General features: G+C 44.3%; 2 protein-coding genes across 4 annotated transcripts; one reads left to right on the top strand and one right to left on the bottom strand.

The window, feature by feature from the left end:
* The first annotated feature begins 7 nt into the window (after positions 1-7).
* On the top strand, positions 8-10,866 carry LOC118365665 (long-chain fatty acid transport protein 1-like). The gene is made up of 13 exons (XM_035748034.2): positions 8-504; positions 862-1,029; positions 1,226-1,620; positions 2,912-3,079; positions 6,358-6,427; positions 6,584-6,675; positions 6,838-6,947; positions 7,098-7,307; positions 7,515-7,641; positions 7,795-7,932; positions 8,085-8,249; positions 8,900-9,046; positions 9,195-10,866. The coding sequence occupies exons 2-13, from the start codon at positions 863-865 to the stop codon at positions 9,350-9,352; spliced, it is 1,947 nt and encodes a 648-aa protein (XP_035603927.2). The 5' UTR covers positions 8-504; position 862; the 3' UTR covers positions 9,353-10,866.
* A 263-nt stretch (positions 10,867-11,129) lies between these two features.
* On the bottom strand, positions 11,130-17,095 carry LOC118365666 (zinc-binding protein A33). 3 transcript variants are annotated; one of them, XR_008088867.1, is made up of 7 exons: positions 15,017-15,849; positions 13,987-14,082; positions 13,600-13,830; positions 13,434-13,456; positions 12,355-12,473; positions 11,523-12,210; positions 11,130-11,429 (listed from the first exon to the last, which is right to left on the bottom strand). XR_008088867.1 is itself a non-coding variant. In XM_035748036.2 (6 exons), exons 1-6 carry the CDS (start codon positions 17,060-17,062, stop codon positions 11,669-11,671), a joined length of 1,350 nt encoding a protein of 449 aa, XP_035603929.2. In that variant the 5' UTR covers positions 17,063-17,095; the 3' UTR covers positions 11,130-11,668. The 3 variants fall into 3 exon arrangements, 2 of the variants coding, with proteins under 2 accessions (XP_035603929.2, XP_035603928.2); XM_035748036.2 differs by lacking the exon at positions 15,017-15,849 and adding an exon at positions 16,724-17,095 and having other exon boundaries at positions 11,130-12,210; XM_035748035.2 differs by having other exon boundaries at positions 11,130-12,210.
* Between the last annotated feature and the right edge of the window lie 645 nt (positions 17,096-17,740).

Genomic DNA, 17,740 nt, shown 5'->3' on the forward strand with positions numbered 1-17,740 from the left:
CTAATGGCTGAGTTCACAGAGAAAGGACGATACTATTTGGGCGGTGCGGTTGGTGGTCGTCGCAATGCAATAACATTCAATATGGAGTACATAGTACTGTGATTCTTATATTTCGGCTACTACAAATAGATAAGTATCCATTAACTGTCTAGTCATTCATCATTTAGTGAATCTGTTTCAGAATTCTTTAGAGCGCGAAGGCTATGCATTTGATGTTCATAAATTGATGCATTGTTACAGGACAGGCGTTGTTCTGATAGCAATTTGGTGCGGTGACAGTTAAACGGTTGTAACATTTAGATACGTATTAATGTAGCAATATTTCAAATGATAAATGTTATCCTCGCAACGAACGCAGCAGCGTGTGGTGGCGATTCTAATTTGTATACAAGCCTGGTAGTGGCTAAAGCGCTATTGAACGTTTTGTAGAATACTCGGTTACTAGGTGAAAGGTTAGGGACATCGCTCTCAAATAGTTCGTCGTCGGGTCGTGTATGATCATAGGTAAGAGACCAGGCCTACGCTCTGATACAATTTTTGCACTTTAACTAGCCAGCCTAAAACAACAAATAAATCACGGTTCAAACACCAACTATACAGTATGTAATCCTGTAAGCCATACTATAAGGTCGTGACTACCTCGCATTTAATTGTAATTCATTACACATATTTACATTTTCACTGTTCAAATTAGTCAAGTTAGTCATTTTTACAAGAGTCTCTCTGTCCTCCACTGCCAAGTGTAGTACACACTCTATCCTTACCCCTCTGCCATTACATTTTAACACCATGCTGTAGGCCTGTCTCGCTCACTTATCCCACCCTTATAACCCTTTGAATCTCCTCTCCTCCACTGCTAAGGATGCGCAATGCAGCGAGTGCCTCTTTGTCTCTGGGATCGCTGGGTCTGCTGCGTCTCTTCGGGGTCCCCTGGTCCTGGAGCTTAGCAGCAGGCTTCGGGGTCTTTCTGGGCACAGGTGGTTGGAAGTACCTCTACATCGTAGTCCGTACTGCCAAAAGAGACCTAAAGTGGGTGCCTTTAATTTGTTAAGAATATGAGCTGTGCTTACATCAAATTCTACTACCATTAAAAAAACACATTTAGACTGCTGAAGCAGGCACACACATTTTCTTCAGGAAATGTACCTTTTACTAGTTAGTCATCATCACTATAGGTAAAATAGTGACATTCTCTCCCTAATCTCCCTTTCTGTACTCCTTCCAGTGGCCTTTACGTGTTGTTACGAGTCAAGATAGCCTTGTGGCACCACCTACGGCGCAACAGCAATATCCCCTCCATCTTTGCCCAGACGGTGAAGCAGCACCCAAATAAACCCGCCCTCGTCTACGATGCCACAGGAGAGACGTGGACCTTCACCCAGCTGGACCTGCTGTCTAACGCTGTGGCCCAATGGGCTCTGGCCCAGGGCTGGGCCCCGGGGGATGTGGTGGCCCTCTTCATGGAGAGCCGGCCCTTGCAGGTGGCCCTCTGGCTGGGCCTGGCCAAGGTGGGGGTGGAGGCAGCACTCATCAACTTCAACCTGCGGAGGGACGCTCTCCTGCATTGTGTTGGAGTGTCTGTGTCCAGAGGGATTGTGTTCGGAGCCGAGCTGGCTGATGGTAGGTGGAATTCAGAGATGGTGAAATGTGGGGTTTGGGGTCTGTATTCACAAAGCGTCTCAGAGTACGAGTACTGATCAAGGATCGGGTCACTCCTCTTATTCATTATGATTTAAAAGGCAAAACTGGTCCTAAATCAGTCCATGCAGGTTTCTTGCAAGCTTTCCAAAGATAATTTCCAATGTTCTGATGGCCTGTTGCAATATTCCATCTCATAATTCTGTCTCTGTACATCTGAGTGGGTCAACTGTCTGGCAACAGTCTTACGTCTGCTTATTTCAGACATCAAACTGTCATTATAAAGCGTTCCAACAATTTTTTTGTTGCAATATTCCATCTCAGTATTCTGTCTGGCTTTCTGTTTGTCTGGGTCAACAGTGATGTTCTGTCTGCTCATTTGTTTTGTTGCACTTTTATTGTTCACATTCTATGCATAATGCATCAGTACACTATCATTCTTGTAATTATGATTTGTCTCTTCCCTTGACCAGGTAGTTAATCGATAACTACCTTTCAATTCTGTATTCACTCTCCCAGTTAAAGTCCACTTCTGAAATATCCTGTGGCTCACTCGTCTCTCTGTCTTCTATCCCTCTCCGTCTTCAATCCGTCTTCTATCCCTCTACTCTCTCTCTCCCTCTTCTATCCCTCTACTCTCTCTCTGCCTCTTCTTTCCCTCTACTCTCTCTCTCCCTCTTCTATCCCTCTACTCTCCCTCTACTCTCCCTCTACTCTCCCTCTTCTATCCCTCTACTCTCCCTCTTCTATCCCTCTACTCTCCCTCTTCTATCCCTCTACTCTCCCTCTTCTATCCCTCTACTCTCCCTCTTCTATCCCTCTACTCTCTCTCTCCCTCTACTCTCTCTATCCCTCTACTCTCTCTATCCCTCTACTCTCTCTATCCCTCTACTCTCTCTATCCCTCTACTCTCTCTATCCCTCTACTCTCCCTATCCCTCTACTCTCCCTATCCCTCTACTCTCCCTATCCCTCTACTCTCCCTATCCCTCTACTCTCCCTATCCCTCTACTCTCCCTATCCCTCTACTCTCCCTTCTATCCCTCTACTCTCCCTCTTCTATCCCTCTACTCTCCCTCTACTCTCCCTCTACTATCCCTCTACTCTCCCTATCCCTCTACTCTCCCTATCCTCTTCTGTTCCTATTCTCTCTCTCCCTTCTTTCTTTCTCTCCCTTTCTCTCTGCCTCATATCTCTGCCCCTCTCTCCTCTATTTCTCACACTCCTCTATCTATCTCTCTCTCCCTCCCTCCTCTCTTTCTTTGTCTCCTCAGCCATGTTGGAGGTGAGCTCATCCCTGAGCCCGTCGATGGTGCGGTTTTGTACAGGAGAGCTCAGTGTAGACTGTCTTGCCTCCCTGGCTGCCCAGAATCTGGACGATATCCTGGCCTCTGCCCCTACACTGCCCCCTCCTCCCTGCATCCCACCCAAGAGCTTCAATGGTGAGTGTCCTCCTTCCCCTCACATCTTATTGTTCATCCAGTCTCCTATAACAGTCTCCTATAACTCACCTGTGGCAGGACACTTATTTTGAATCATTTCAGAAAGCAATATTGTGTATAACACCATAATAATACACACTACTATGCCATGGTAACATATACCTCACAATCTCTGGCCAGTCTCCAACAAGATCAAATGTATCTGGCAATATGTAAAACAGTTTAGCTAGAGTCCACAACTATCAGCTAATACCCATCTCACATTGACAGCTTAGTAGGTCAGAGCTGATGGGTAAAATATGGCCACAAGAAAAAAATGGATCTGTATGCATGGTGTGTTTTCCACATGAATATTCCACTGTCATCCTCACTTTTTCAGGTGAAATAAAACAGTTCAGTCACTTTTCCTTGTCACTCACTGTCTCGCTCAGACAAAGAGCTGTAATTACCAAGACTAAATTCAAAGCTCTTTCCTTAAAATGATTGATCCATCCCAATTTCCAGGTGATTTTGTATTCTACTCAGTCCTGGTTATTTTTTGGTATGCGTGTCACAGATTCAATCTAGGGCAGATGTGGCTTTGATTGACAGCTCCAGGTGTCAGCTGAGCTTTAAATAAATAATGTGTTGTTAATTTGCCCTGGAGATAAGTTCATACTAACTTCTCCTCACATACCCTCAGCCAATTCCATGTATTTTATTTATTCCAGTACTAGCGTACCTGATTTAACCTGTCAACTAATCATCAAGCCCTTGATTAGATGTATCAGCCTCCTGAGTGGCGCAGCGGTCTAAGGCACAGGCGTTACTGCAGACCCTGGTTCATTCCCGGGGCAGTGATCGGGAGTTCCATAGGGCAGCGCACAATTGTTTAACTTGGGTCAAATGTTTCAGGGAGCGTTCCACAAGCTTCCCACATTAAGTTGGGTGAATTTTGTCCCATTCCTCCTGAAAGAGCTGGTGTAACTTAGTCAGGTTTGAAGGCCTCCTTGCTCGCACAGGCTTTTTCAGTTCTGCCCACAATTTTTCTATGGGATTGGGGTCAGGGCTTTGTGATGGCCATTCCAATACCTTGACTTTGTTGTCCTTAAGCCATTTTGCCACAACTTTGGAAGTATGCTTGGGGTCATTGTAATTTGGAAGACCCATTTGCAACCAAGCTATAACCTGACTGATGTCCTGAGATGTTGCTGCAATATATCCACATAATTTTCCTACCGCATGATGCCATCTATTTTGTGAAGTGCACCAGTCCCTCCTGCAGCAAAGCACCTCCACAACATGATGCTGCTACCCCCGTGTTTCACGGTTTTTCCTCCAAACATAACGATGGTCATTATGGCCAAAAAATTATATTTTTGTTTCATCAGACCAGAGGCTTTTTTTATGGCGGTTTTTGAGCAGTGGCTTCTTTCTTGCTGAGCAGCCTTTCAGGTTATGTTGATGTAGGACTAGTTTTACTGTGGATATAGATACTTTTATACCTGTTTCCTCCAGCATCTTCACAAGGTCCTTTGCTGTTGTTCTGGGGTTGATTTGCACTTTTCTCACCAAATTACGTTCATCATTAGGAGACAGAACACATCTTTTTCCTGAGCGGTATGACAGCTACGTGGTCCCATGGTGTTTATACTTGCGTACTATTGTTTGTACAGATGAACGTGGTACCTTCAGGTGTTTGGAAATTGCTCCCAAGGATGAACCAGACTTGTGGAGGTCTAAAAAAAATTCTGAGGTCTTGGCTGATTTCTTTTGATTTTCCCATGATGTCAAGCAAAGAGGCACTGAGTTTGAATATAGGCCTTGAAATACATCCACAGGTACACCTCCAATTGACTCAAATGATGTCAATTAGCCCATCAGAAGCTTCTAAAGCCATGACATAATGTCCTGGGATTTTCCAAGCTTTTTAAAGACAGTCAAATTTAGTGTATGTAAACTTCTGACCCACTGAAATTGTGATACAGTGAAATAATCTCTGTAAACAATTGTTGGAAAAATTACTTGTCATGCACAATGTAGATGTCCTAACCGACTCGCCAAAACTATAGTTTGTTAACAAGAAATTTGTGGAGTGGAGTGGTTGAAAAATGAGTTTAAGACACCAACCTAAGTGTATGTAAACCTCTCACTTCAACTGTATATATTTATTTATTTTTATCAGGTGTACTAGAATGGGAATAGATTGAATAAGTGGACCAGGCTGGGAGTACTCGAGGAGAGGTTTGGGAAACTTTCTCTAGGGTAACTTTCTCTAGGGTATTGTTTAGTCAGTCTCGGGCGTATCAGTGGGCAGCCCAGTCAGTCAACTGGCCTTCCCAGAGAGTATTATGGAGATGCCGGGGTTTTGCTAAATGGGGTCTCTGTGTTCTCATTTAGTACAGTGTGAGTGGGTGTCTGCATCTTGGTTTGCGTGGGTACCAGTTACCACTTGTCTCTCTGTGGTTGTGGGTGTCAGTCTCACTGTTGTAAATAGAATGTCATGTTATTTAACCTTTCCTTCCTCTCTTCATCCTCCCCTGCTTCACTCTTCCCTCCCTTTTATCCTTCCTCCACCCTCCCATTCCCCCCCTGTCCTTCTCTTCACCCTTTCCTCTCTCCATCCTCCCCTGCTTCACTCTTCCCTCCCTTTTATCCTTCCTCCACCCTCCCATTCCCCCCCTGTCCTTCTCTTCACCCTTTCCTCTCTTCATCCTCCCCTGCTTCACTCTTCCCTCCCTTTTATCCTTCCTCCACCCTCCCATTCCCCCCCTGTCCTTCTCTTCACCCTTTCCTCTCTCCATCCTCCCCTGCTTCACTCTTCCCTCCCTTTTATCCTTCCTCCACCCTCCCATTCCCCCCCTGTCCTTCTCTTCGCCCTTTCCTCTCTCCATCCTCCCCTGCTTCACTCTTCCCTCCCTTTTATCCTTCCTCCACCCTCCCATTTACCCCCCCGTCCTTCTCTTCGCCCTTTCCTCTCTCCATCCTCCCCTGCTTCACTCTTCCCTCCCTTTTATCCTTCCTCCACCCTCCCATTTACCCCCCGTCCTTCTCTTCGCCCTTTCCTCTCTCCATCCTCCCCTGCTTCACTCTTCCCTCCCTTTTATCCTTCCTCCACCCTCCCATTCCCCCCTGTCCTTCTCTTCACCCTTTCCTCTCTCCATCCTCCCCTGCTTCCCTCTTCCCTCCCTTCCTTTTATCCTTCCTCCACCCTACCATTTCCCCCCCTCTCCTTCTCTTCACCCTCTCCTTCACCCTTTCCTCTCTCCATCCTCCCCCACAACCACCAACCCCAACAGATCGTCTGTTCTATATATACACCTCAGGCACCACAGGACTCCCTAAAGCTGCCATAGTGGTGCACAGTCGGTGAGTCTCTCAGTCTCAGCATCCTAGTATCCAGCAGTGAGACACTTGTCTGGTGTATTTCTGCGTATAGTAATTCCCAATGCTATAGCATAGCTTAGCACCCACTGCATTCATGTATTTGATTATTGAATCCGTTTTGTGTTGTTCTATCTTCAGGTATTACCGTATCGCTGCTTTTGGCTACCATGCTTTCCGCATGCGCCAGGATGACATCATCTACGACTGCCTTCCCCTCTACCATTCTGCAGGTGTGTGTGTCTTCTCTTCATCCATCTCTCCATCTTTTGCTTCTGTCCCATCACCTTCTACTGTCTTTCAGGAGTCATTTGGTTTGGTCTGACAGTGTGGTCCTGATTCTCCTCCTCAACCTGTCACCCTCACTGGCTGTCCAATGTTCCTCTCCTTTACAGGTAATATCATGGGTGTAGGCCAGTGTCTCATCAATGGACTCACTGTGGTGGTGAAGAAGAAATTCTCAGCCAGTCGCTTCTGGGAAGATTGCATCAAGCACAACTGCACTGTATGTAGAAAAAAGCTTGTGTATCCTTTTCTATGAGCATAGGAAGAACATCTGACTCTTGAGTGGTCGATGTGCAGCTATAAGATTTTTGATTGAAACCCGCATTGAATTTAAATCTGATGTCTACGCTGTTCCCCATCCGTCCACTAGGTGGTGCAGTACATAGGGGAGATCTGTCGCTACCTGCTGTCCCAGCCGGTGCGGCCTTCTGAGAAGGGTCACCGGGTTCGCCTGGCGGTGGGGAATGGGCTGCGTCCTAGTGTCTGGGAGGCCTTCACCGAGCGCTTTGGTGTGGCCCAGGTAGGGGAGTTCTATGGAGCCACCGAATGCAACTGCAGCATCGCCAACATGGACGGCAAGGTAGGGGTCATGGGTAATGTTGTCAACTGGCTCAAAAAGTATGTAAATAATAGAGAGCCATATATTTTTGCTAAAGAATGCAACTTTTATAGATGCACAATGTGGTGTACCTCAAGGATCTATTCTTGGGCCATTATTATTTCTGATTTACATAAAAGGATCTTCCTGTGGTATCAAATACTTTTTTATGTCTTCTCCACTGACAAGGTGGGAGCTTGTGGGTTCAACAGCCGCATCCTGCCCAATGTGTATCCAATCTGCCTCATGAAAGTGGATGAGGAGACCACAGAGCTGGTGAGGGACAGGCACGGCCTGTGTGTGCCCTGCCGTCCTGGTAAGTAAATGGGCACCAATATTGATAAATATAGGACTTTTACAAATGTTAACCTGGGTAACTGTAAAGCATGTTGTGAAAAATGTATGTAAAAAGGGATTCATAACGACACTTGGATAGATTGACCTCTCCATGTACGACTCCTCTCTTCAGGGGAGCCAGGGCTGCTGGTGGGAAGGATCAACCAACAGGATCCGCTACGGAGGTTTGATGGCTACGCCAACCAGGATGCCACCAGGAAGAAGATTGCCAACAATGTCTTCAAGAAAAATGACTCGGCATATCTGTCAGGTAAACCCACAGGCTCTTAGTGTGATTTAACAATAATTATGGATGTAATGTTTACTTCGATTATCATACTTGGAATTAGTGCTATTATATCAGTCCTTGTCTTTACCACAATGTAATGTGTCATCAACTCACCTCGCTCTACCTCCTCCCAGGGGATGTGTTGGTGATGGATGAGCTAGGCTACATGTACTTCCGGGACCGCAGTGGAGACACGTTCCGCTGGAGAGGAGAGAACGTCTCCACCACCGAGGTGGAGGGAACACTGAGTGGTCTGCTGGGCCAGGCCGATGTGGCTGTGTATGGGGTATCTGTACCAGGTGGGATGAAGTTCACATTATGTGCATCATGTTACATGTATGATGGTGACAGGAGTTGAAACCAGGAGTTACTCTCCACTTAAAGGCCCAGTGCAGTCAAAATTCTGTTTTTCCTGTGTTTTGTATCATTGTACAGCTGATGAAACCAGTGCTATTTCCTGATAGTTCCTGGTTAAAAATATAATCTACACAGGAACTTCTAATCGGCTGGTTTTGCATGGGTGGAGTTTCGGCTTGCCTGGTGACATCACCAGGTGGTAATTCTAGTTAATCGACTAATAAGAGTTCCAAACCTCTCTGCCAGTAACAGCTAGTTTTCAGTTGTCTCCTCTACCCTCAAACCACTCCAAGGCCAAATTCTTGCTTGAGAAAGTTTTTTTGCTAAAAAAAAAAAGCTATTTGTTTATTTTATTTTTACATTTTAATGGGGGAAAAAATCACTATTGTACTTAATTGTTACCCAGAAATGATTTGATATTGATGGAAAAACAGCTGAATTGGGCCTTTTAAATGTTGATTTGACAGCATTGTCCCTGTTAAATAAATGTTAAACTGGACCAGTCTACAGGGAGGTTGAGTGATTAGGAAGACTTTGGCCCTTTGCAGCATGGTGTTGTGAAAAGCCTGGCGTGTTGTTTGTCTCCCCGTAGATGTGGAAGGGAAGGCAGGGATGGCTGCCATCGCAGACCCAACAGGGACATTTGACTGTGATGTGTTCCTGCGAGAGGTCCAACGGGCCCTGCCCCCTTACGCCCGTCCCGTGTTCCTACGCATCTCCCCACAAGTAGACACCACAGGTGAGTGGACTGGACACAAGGCTAATTCTAATGTAAAAAAATACAATTGATGGATATTTCACAAGGCCTTGCATAAAGCGTCTAATGCTCATTCCAAGAAATAATCAAATATATTAATGACCAATTGTCTTTGTTTCCCTCCTCCTAGGTACCTTTAAAATCCAGAAGACCCGGTTGCAGAGGGAGGGATACGATCCGCGCTTATCAACTGATCAGATTTACTTTTTGAACTCCAGAGCAGGGCGTTATGAGGCTGTGAATGAGGAGCTACACAGTGCTATAGTGGAGGGTAGAATGGCTCTATGAGATTGATTATTTTAAGCTGGGTTTACACATGTTTATGAGGCTGCTTTGAGCCACAGCTTGTTGTAGCTACGTTAAATCTAATCACATAACTGTTTTCACGGTGGTATGGACAATCCTCACGACCAAGTGAAGAATCTTGTAGTGTGTGAGCCCTGTCTGTGCCACATGGTTTAGTATGGCACCACTAAGTTGGCAAGACAACAAAATACGACAGGAAAGATGGTCGTTTAGTGCGAGAGGCTCAGCCATGTTAGGATCATGAAAGTCATGTAGTGCACACCGGCTTTAGGAAAGTAACTTTCAAGGTGTCAGATACTGGAGACTGTGATATGCTGGAGTGGAAAGCCTGATCATGCCGTTATAATGCATTGTAAGACGTGTCATAAGCATGCATGACCCCTTATAATGTCTTATCAACTCATAATGATCCTGTCTCAACTTGATATGTTCATACGCTGTGGAAAATAACATAGTATTATAAAGGCTCATCTGTGCTTAGAACACGTTATAAAGCAGTACACCTGCAGGCTTTAAGTAGTGTTATTGCTGAAGTCTCCATGTATTAGTGTTTCTCCCTGGATCTAGTCTAGATCAGGGGACTGAAGGGCTACTGATCAATCAATAGGGAAACCTTAGTACTGTTACAAAACCATCTTTTAACACTGTATCAACAACGTCCAAGGACAAGGTTGGATGAGGGCTTTTTCCCCTTTTTGTATTTCTTAATTTGTGTTGTTTCTTAGTTTAGCCAAATGAAAACGTTCAAGCCTTCAACACTACGATGCACATAGAGCAGAGCAAGTTTTCACATGAAACCAGGATGTCTGTTACAATGACAGCATTTGTCTGTTTGTTACAATGAGAGTGTAAAGGCAATGAGAGCTGGGACTGAACATACCACAGTCGTTGAGATACCAGTCTCTTGAAGATTGTGTTCCAGGCTATTTGCTCCCAACCTTGTAATAGTAGTGTGCCACCATGTAAAGAACAAAATACTGAACAGGTTTTTAGCAATATGAGTGTCCATGTTGGATGAGGTGTTGCTACCTGTGTGTTAGTAGTATGATAGAACATGCCACAGCTGAACATGCCTCTTATTCCGAACACTAACTGTAGGAGTTTCGATTGCGAGATTACATTTTTTTTTTTAGTGTAGAACTAAACCTGATTACGTAACATGTTTGAAGTAATGGATGATATGCACTGACTGACCACTCAGGTTCACACATATTGATATTATGTGCCTTGTGGGAACCCTGTGGAAGCCCTGTGTGTCCTGGAACTATTGGGGTTTTATGCTCAACCTGACTAGGGAACTCCAATACATAAGAACATTATTTAAACAATATCTTCAAAATCTGTCAATTAGTCAACAATCATGGTTGCCCTATTATTATGTAATAAAGCAATTTCTCAGAGTAATATTGTAGATAGAATTGATTGGGAACATTATTCTAGCTCTCCATTTTCATACATTTGTTTAGGTGTAACTCAAAATAAAGGTTTGTAAAAGACACCAGTGTTGTTTTATTTCGTGTTTCAGAACAGAGTTATAAGGGCTCTGACATTCTAGGACAAACTTGTACCGTTTTAGAGCTGCTAACTAGTTTCAGGTCTACCTATTTCAAGACTTGCTACTTCTCAAGTCAACATGTACACTTGACTGTCCAAAACAATAGGAACACCTACTCTTTCCATGACAGACTGACCAGGTGAAAACTATGATGTCTTGTTTCTATCACTTGTTAAATCTACTTCAATCAGTGGAGGAGACGGGTTTAAGAAATACTTTTATGCCTTGAGACAAATGTGTATATGTGCTATTCAGAGAGTGAATGGGCAATATAAATGGAGTATGGTAGTAGATGCCAGTGGCACCGGTTTGAGTGTTTAGAACTGCTGCTGGGTGTTTCACGCTAAACAGTTTCCTGTGTATATCAAGAATGATCCATCACCCAAAGGACATCCAGCCAACATGACAGAGCTGTGGGAAGCATTGGAGTCAACATGAGCCAGCATCCCCGTGGAATGTGTTCGACACCCTGTAGAGTCCATGCCCCGACGAATTGAGGCTGTTCTTAGGACAAAAGGGGTGCAACTCAATATTAGGAAGTTGTTCCTAATGTTTGGTATACTCAGTGTATATCATCTGTAGACACACAATACTCACAATCATAAGACCATTACATGCTTTATTCCAGACTTTCCCAACTGATCAGCCTTCATCATCTAGGACTAGGTAGTAAACTCAACTGGATCTGTCTGTAAGTAATTGAGCCTCCACTGCTTGTTAGTAATGAACCCCCATGGAGCCCTCTAGAGCACCACAGCAGCAGACAGCCTGACGGGCAGCAGTCTCAGTGGGTGTTCCTTACAGGCAGTGCAGAAGTAAGGAAACACCCGGGGTGAGATGAGGTCTGTAAACGTATAGAGGGGCGTCCTCTCCCGGGGGTCAAAGAAGGTCACCTTGCCCCTGTCCATGTCCAACACCACCCTGATGACCTGCGGCTCCTTCCTCATCATGGTCAAGGGCGCCCACGGTGCCGTGCACGCCTTGTGCTCACCATTGCGGAAGCGTATAGTCCAGAAGCCCTCGGCTGGCGTCAGCACGTGCTTGCCCTTCCTGTTGATGGACTCGCTGGCCACGCCTACCACCCAGTATGTGTTAGCCTTTACCTCTACCTCCCAGCTGTGGCGGCCAGAGCAGAACCCCTCAGAGCCCAGTAACTCAGCACTGATGTCAAACCTCTCGGGGTTGTTTGGGAGCTTGAAGACCTGGGAGCAGCACTGGACCACAGTCAGATCCTCAGACAGGATGAAGCAGCTAGCAGCTGTGTTGGGGTCCAGAGTCACAGGAGCTGGGGAGAGAGGGGAAGATATGAGCCTCAAATGGAAGACAGAGATGATAGAAAGAGCAGAACTGAGATTAAATTAAATAACTTTATTTCCTGTGAGGAAACAGTACAGTCACTTCTACCGACTCATATTTGATTAATACTCACTATATTGAATGATGCTCTTCATCTTGTCCCAGATGTTGAACTTTACAGAACCCAGGTGCTTTGCCACATCAATCAGAGTTCCAGGAATCATCTTTGGATCCAGCGGCATATGCCAGGTTCTGGAATGACGACATTCAGTGATGAGTCATATCCTGTCTATTATACCAGCGAAAATATATATTATTTTACCATGAAATTGATGTATGATAGATTGTATCATATTTATTGCTATTTTGTGTCAAAGTAAAGTTCATTTTAACATGATGATCTGTTTTTATTAAAGGTAGACTCAGTGAAATGACATTGCCACGAGCAGCACCGCAGATATTGCGATGAGCGAGATGCAAGACTCACACAGTCATACACAGTATCAATGTGTGCATGGGTTCGCTTCATGCTGTTAGAGTGTGGTAGGTACCAAAACAGCTAAGAAGTGTAGCCTTTTATTTTGTTTACTTTGTGCACCTGCGTCATATCACTGAGTCTACCTTTAAAGGCTCTATTCCATCAGTTACGCTTAAGCCGAAATCCGCATAGCTTTTTGTTTTGGTGGTGTCTGAGGTGGAACTGTGTTAGAGCTGTCAAATACACAAGTGGCTCCTGGCATTACACCTAAAGTGGACATTGCTGTTGGCTGCACGGAGTCGCCTTGTTTACAATTTCAAATACTGGAGTTTGAAATGTAATCTACACCTGAATTACGCTGATAGAAATCCTTATTATTTAGTTGTATGATTTTCTATTTGAGTGTCATTATTTCTATATTGCCTAAACTTTCAACGTGAGTGGGAGGGGTGTGGCTTTGTGACTATGAGCAAGAGCATCTGCTCACCATTTTGACAGCTCCAACACAGTTACACCTTCGACACCGCTGGTTAAAGATTGATCTGATTGATTCTAGGCATAAGTTAAGATAATAATTGAATCTGAAACACACATTAGCCTTAGATGTGTCTGCCACATTCAGTAGCTAGATGACTGTTGTGAGGCAGTATGGGTCTCTGTCTATTTTTGTATTTTGCCTCTGTTAGCGCATGACATCAACCCGTGGCTCAAATGAATGGCTATTCCTGACTTACCTCTTGATGATATCCTTGTAGTTCTGAAAAGCAAGTAAATGTATCACTTTTAGATGGACAGCTACAATATTCCACATGCATGTTATGTTTCTATATTTGAGTCTTTATTTTGCTTTGGGAATTCCCTTTGTACTGTAAGTAGGGTTTAACTTCATACTGTGTATACCTGTAAGAATGGGATGTCCTGAGACCTCATCTCTTGCTCTACGGTTCTGATGGTGTTTGAGAGGGACGTCAGTTCGTTGGACATCTCCTCAATCTTCTCCTTTAGAAGCAGACTCTTCTGATCCTCCTCTGCCTTCAGAGCATTCAATCTGACTGCCTCCTCATCTCTCAGGAACTGGCGAAGGGTTTCAAACTCATCCTTTATCTGCCTTTCAGTATGCTCAACCTGGTTCTGAAATTAGACATGTTTAAGACATGAAAGACCTGAAACCCTCAATGAACCCAGGTTACATTACTGATGATGGGTTCCATGAGCATTAGAAGATGTATTGATCCAGAAAGGACACCAACAAAATCTTTCTAAAGTGCTAGAAATACAATATCCCACCTTGATGTGCTCTGCCGTTTGATCACAGACGACCATAGCCTTCTTGAACAGCTGCAGCTTCTCCTTCAATGGGGTCAATGCGGTCTTGAGTTCCTCCTGGAATGTAATGGCAAGATATTTACACTTTAACACATACTACAGGATCAGACTGGCCATAAGCCAGGCTGTCAACAGCACAATGTGTTGGTTTCATCTGTCAGGTACCGCTGCATCGCAGCCCCATCACAGCATTCAGCTCCATGTGTAAAGGTTCTCAATGCCTCCTTGACTCGAACATCCAGATCAATTGATAGCTGGACCTAGCTAATGCAACATTAATAGAGTCTGGATCATGTGACTAAGTGACAGCGAGGGTGGAGAAGATAATGAAACAAAAGACTACACACAGATTCAGAAAGTCAACGTGCCAAAGCAATGTATAGAATGTTTGGACATGGAGCTTTCTGCATTGAGGTACACTGAAGCTCATGATCCATGCTCTGTTGATGTTGTCTTTGAGAATTCAATTCTAACATTAAAATGTTTCTTGTTCCTAGAACAGGGTCAAGGACAGCTGGTGGGCCAGGGGAGGAGGGGAACGTAGGGGGGTACACTTAAGAGACCTGGGATCTGGTTTCATTCCTCCCAGGGGCCCAAGCATCGACCAACCCAACATATGAATGTATTAATAGAATGATCAACTTTTCCAAACCCCCCTGTTAACCATCCCACTGTGTCAAAGATGGTTTCTATAACACACACGGTTTTACAAAACAAAACTGTCAAACTAAAAACTAAAAAAGTAAAATATTCCTTTTAATGATGAAAGAAGTGCTGCTGGTTTAGCAACTTGTGAAAGTTTTGAGCATTATTTGACAATGTGGGCGGTAAAGGATGGCAGCTGGAGGTTAGATGAGACTGAACATACAGATGAAAGTTAGTTTCCCTCTGACAAGCAAAGTTAAGAGCGAGGGTATGGATGATGAGTGACACAGTCAGTGACAGTGACACTGACGGCACAGTGAAGACAACCAAGGTTGTGTTCGCCTACCTTACAGTCGTGTGCACCTTCCCGAATGGGGTAGAGCCTGTGCCCCTTGTGTACCGCCGACGTCTGGCATGCAACACAGATGGGCTGCAGATCGTCCAGACAGAAGAGTGAGAGCGTCTCTCCGTGTTCCTTACACCCCATAGGGTTATTCCTGCTGCTCATCTCCTTCCTGAAGGACTCGCAGGTCTTCTCCAGAATGGTGTTTACCACAATCTCATTCATGGAGGAACGCCTCCAGCATAGAGGGCAGAAGTGGCAGTCGTCCTCACTGTCCTGGGTACTCCAGCTGTCTTGAAGGCATGTTTTACAGAACCTGTGTCTGCAGGAGAGCACAACGGGTTGGTTGAAGATAATTCCACAGAGGGGGCAAGAGAGATTGTCTTCGCGGTGCCTGGACGTCATTCTGCCTGTCAGGTTTTTAAAACAGGGCTGGAGCAGCAGCAGGGTCAGATAAGGTTACTATGCTCCTCCCAACGCTGTTGCCAGGGTTCTCTGGGGTCTACCTCAGTTAAACTTTAATGCTTAAAGGAAATGAATATGTCCATAGGGCTTCCATCTGCTTGAGTAGTGGATATGCAAATAAACACCTCCCACTGCATGATAAATCACAGCTATCCACCAGATATATTTTAAGGAAGACCAGAGAGTGAGTGATAGTCCCATTTCATTGACGCAGTGTTCTGAGATCAGTGTTGTTGGAAAGGTGGAGATTGGCACGTCAGAGTGATGATGCAAGGGGGTCTGCCTTATACAGCCAATAACATTTTGGTGAGGGTGATGCAATAATCATTTGATCATTTACAGTCACAAGACTGGTGGGGCAGCGTATTCCAGAAGAATGATACGCTCCATCTGGGATCTCTGGGATCAAACACAATAACCAAGAAAAGATGGGAAGACGGTGAGTATTAATAGAAGGAGAGAATGTATTAGGTGGGAGGGAGGAGGGTAAGAAAATACCCCTCCACTGACCCCTGCAAAGTTTTCCACAGTCCAACTTAGCCTTGACTAAGTGTTGGGTCTAACATTTGACAAATTCCTGTCCTAAAAACAGCCCAGGGTCCAAGATGGGTCCAGCCCAGGGTACTAAATTGTTGTACAAATGGACCATAATTTATTATTTTTTTTATTTTGTCCTAAATAAGTCAATTTAAGTCACTGTAAATGTCTAACCTGCATTTGTTGGTAACACTTTACCCAAAGCCTACAGGTATAATGCATTATGATGTGGTTGTAAGACCTATAATGTCTTAACAGGATGGTTTGTTTTTAAAAAGTTTAGCTCATTTTCAACCTAGGGTGTTGTTGTTTCTGGATGTTACTAAATAACCAGCAAGCTCATTTAAAAACGGTTTGGTGGAAACAACAACACCCTAGGGAAGTTGAAAATAAGCCCAACTTTTAAAAAGCAAACTATCCCTTTAATGTATTCATTTTGTTGTCCTGTTCAGCTTTCTGGTGCCTGATGCTCTCATTCATATCAGAATCATGAGTTTTATAAGAGGAACATCAGAACAGCAACACTTTTGGGCACACTTAGGGACTATTTATCAAAGTTTAGTGGCATTTAGCTGAATGTGGATTCTGGTTGTCGAAACTATTATTATAGTAACCTAATAGTTTGGGTAGTGGGACTTAGCCCACAAGGATCAACTCCTGCACTGGGAATAGATTTAAACACTAAATAGATTTGCTGTCGCAGCTTACCTTGCAGTACACCACTGCCTCAGCTATTGGGTACACTTTGTGATCCTTATGGTCAACTGACCAATGATAATCACAGATAGGCTGCAGGTCTGTGACACAGAAGATCTTCAGTTTGTCCCTGTGTTCCTCACACGTTCTCTGAGGACCTCCAGGGTAGTCGATAATGCACAGGGGACAGATTTCAGAACCCTGCTGCTCCCAGAACTCATCCAGACAGAGATTGCAGAAGCTACAGCCACAGGTATGACAGCTGAGAACCACGGGAACAGAGAAGACCTTTCTACATACAGCACAGGAGAGATCATCATCCTCCAGGAGAGTGGAAGATTTGGCCTCCATTCTCCCACAGAGCTAGAGCTGGACTCCGGTATGCATCTATAATAGGCCGCAGTGGCTCAGATATGGTTACGCTGGCCTGTGAGCCTTCACCTCTCTGACATTTATTTTACTCCAAGCTTTGTAAATCAAGTGTGAACTTTATAGTGACATTGAATAGCAGCCCAATGAATATCTACAGTGCCTTGCAAAAGTATTCATCCCCCTTGGCGTTTTTCCTATATTGTTGCATTACAAACTGGCATTTAAATTGTTATTATTTGGATTTCATGTAATGGACATACACAAAATAGTCCAAATTGGTGAAGAGAAATGAAAAAAAAGTACTTGTTTTAAAAAATTTAAAAACTGAAAATTGGTGAGTGCATATGTATTCACCCCCTTTGTTATGAAGCCCCTAAATAAGATCTGGAAGCAAAAAAAATCCTTCAGAAGTACATAATTAGTTAAATAAAGTCCACCTGTGTGCAATCTAAGTGTCACATGATCTTTGTATATATACACCTGTTCTGAAAGGCCCCAGAGTCTGCAACACCACTAAGCAAGGGGCACCACCAAGCAAGCGGCACCATGAAGACCAAGGAGCTCTCCAAACAGGTCAGGGACAAAGTTGTGAAGTACAGATCAGGGTTGGATTAAAAAAAAATATCAAAAAATTTGAACATCCCATTGAGCACCACT

Source organism: Oncorhynchus keta, chromosome 32 (assembly GCF_023373465.1).
Source record: "Oncorhynchus keta strain PuntledgeMale-10-30-2019 chromosome 32, Oket_V2, whole genome shotgun sequence".
In the NCBI taxonomy this organism is placed as follows: Eukaryota; Metazoa; Chordata; class Actinopteri; order Salmoniformes; family Salmonidae; genus Oncorhynchus; species Oncorhynchus keta.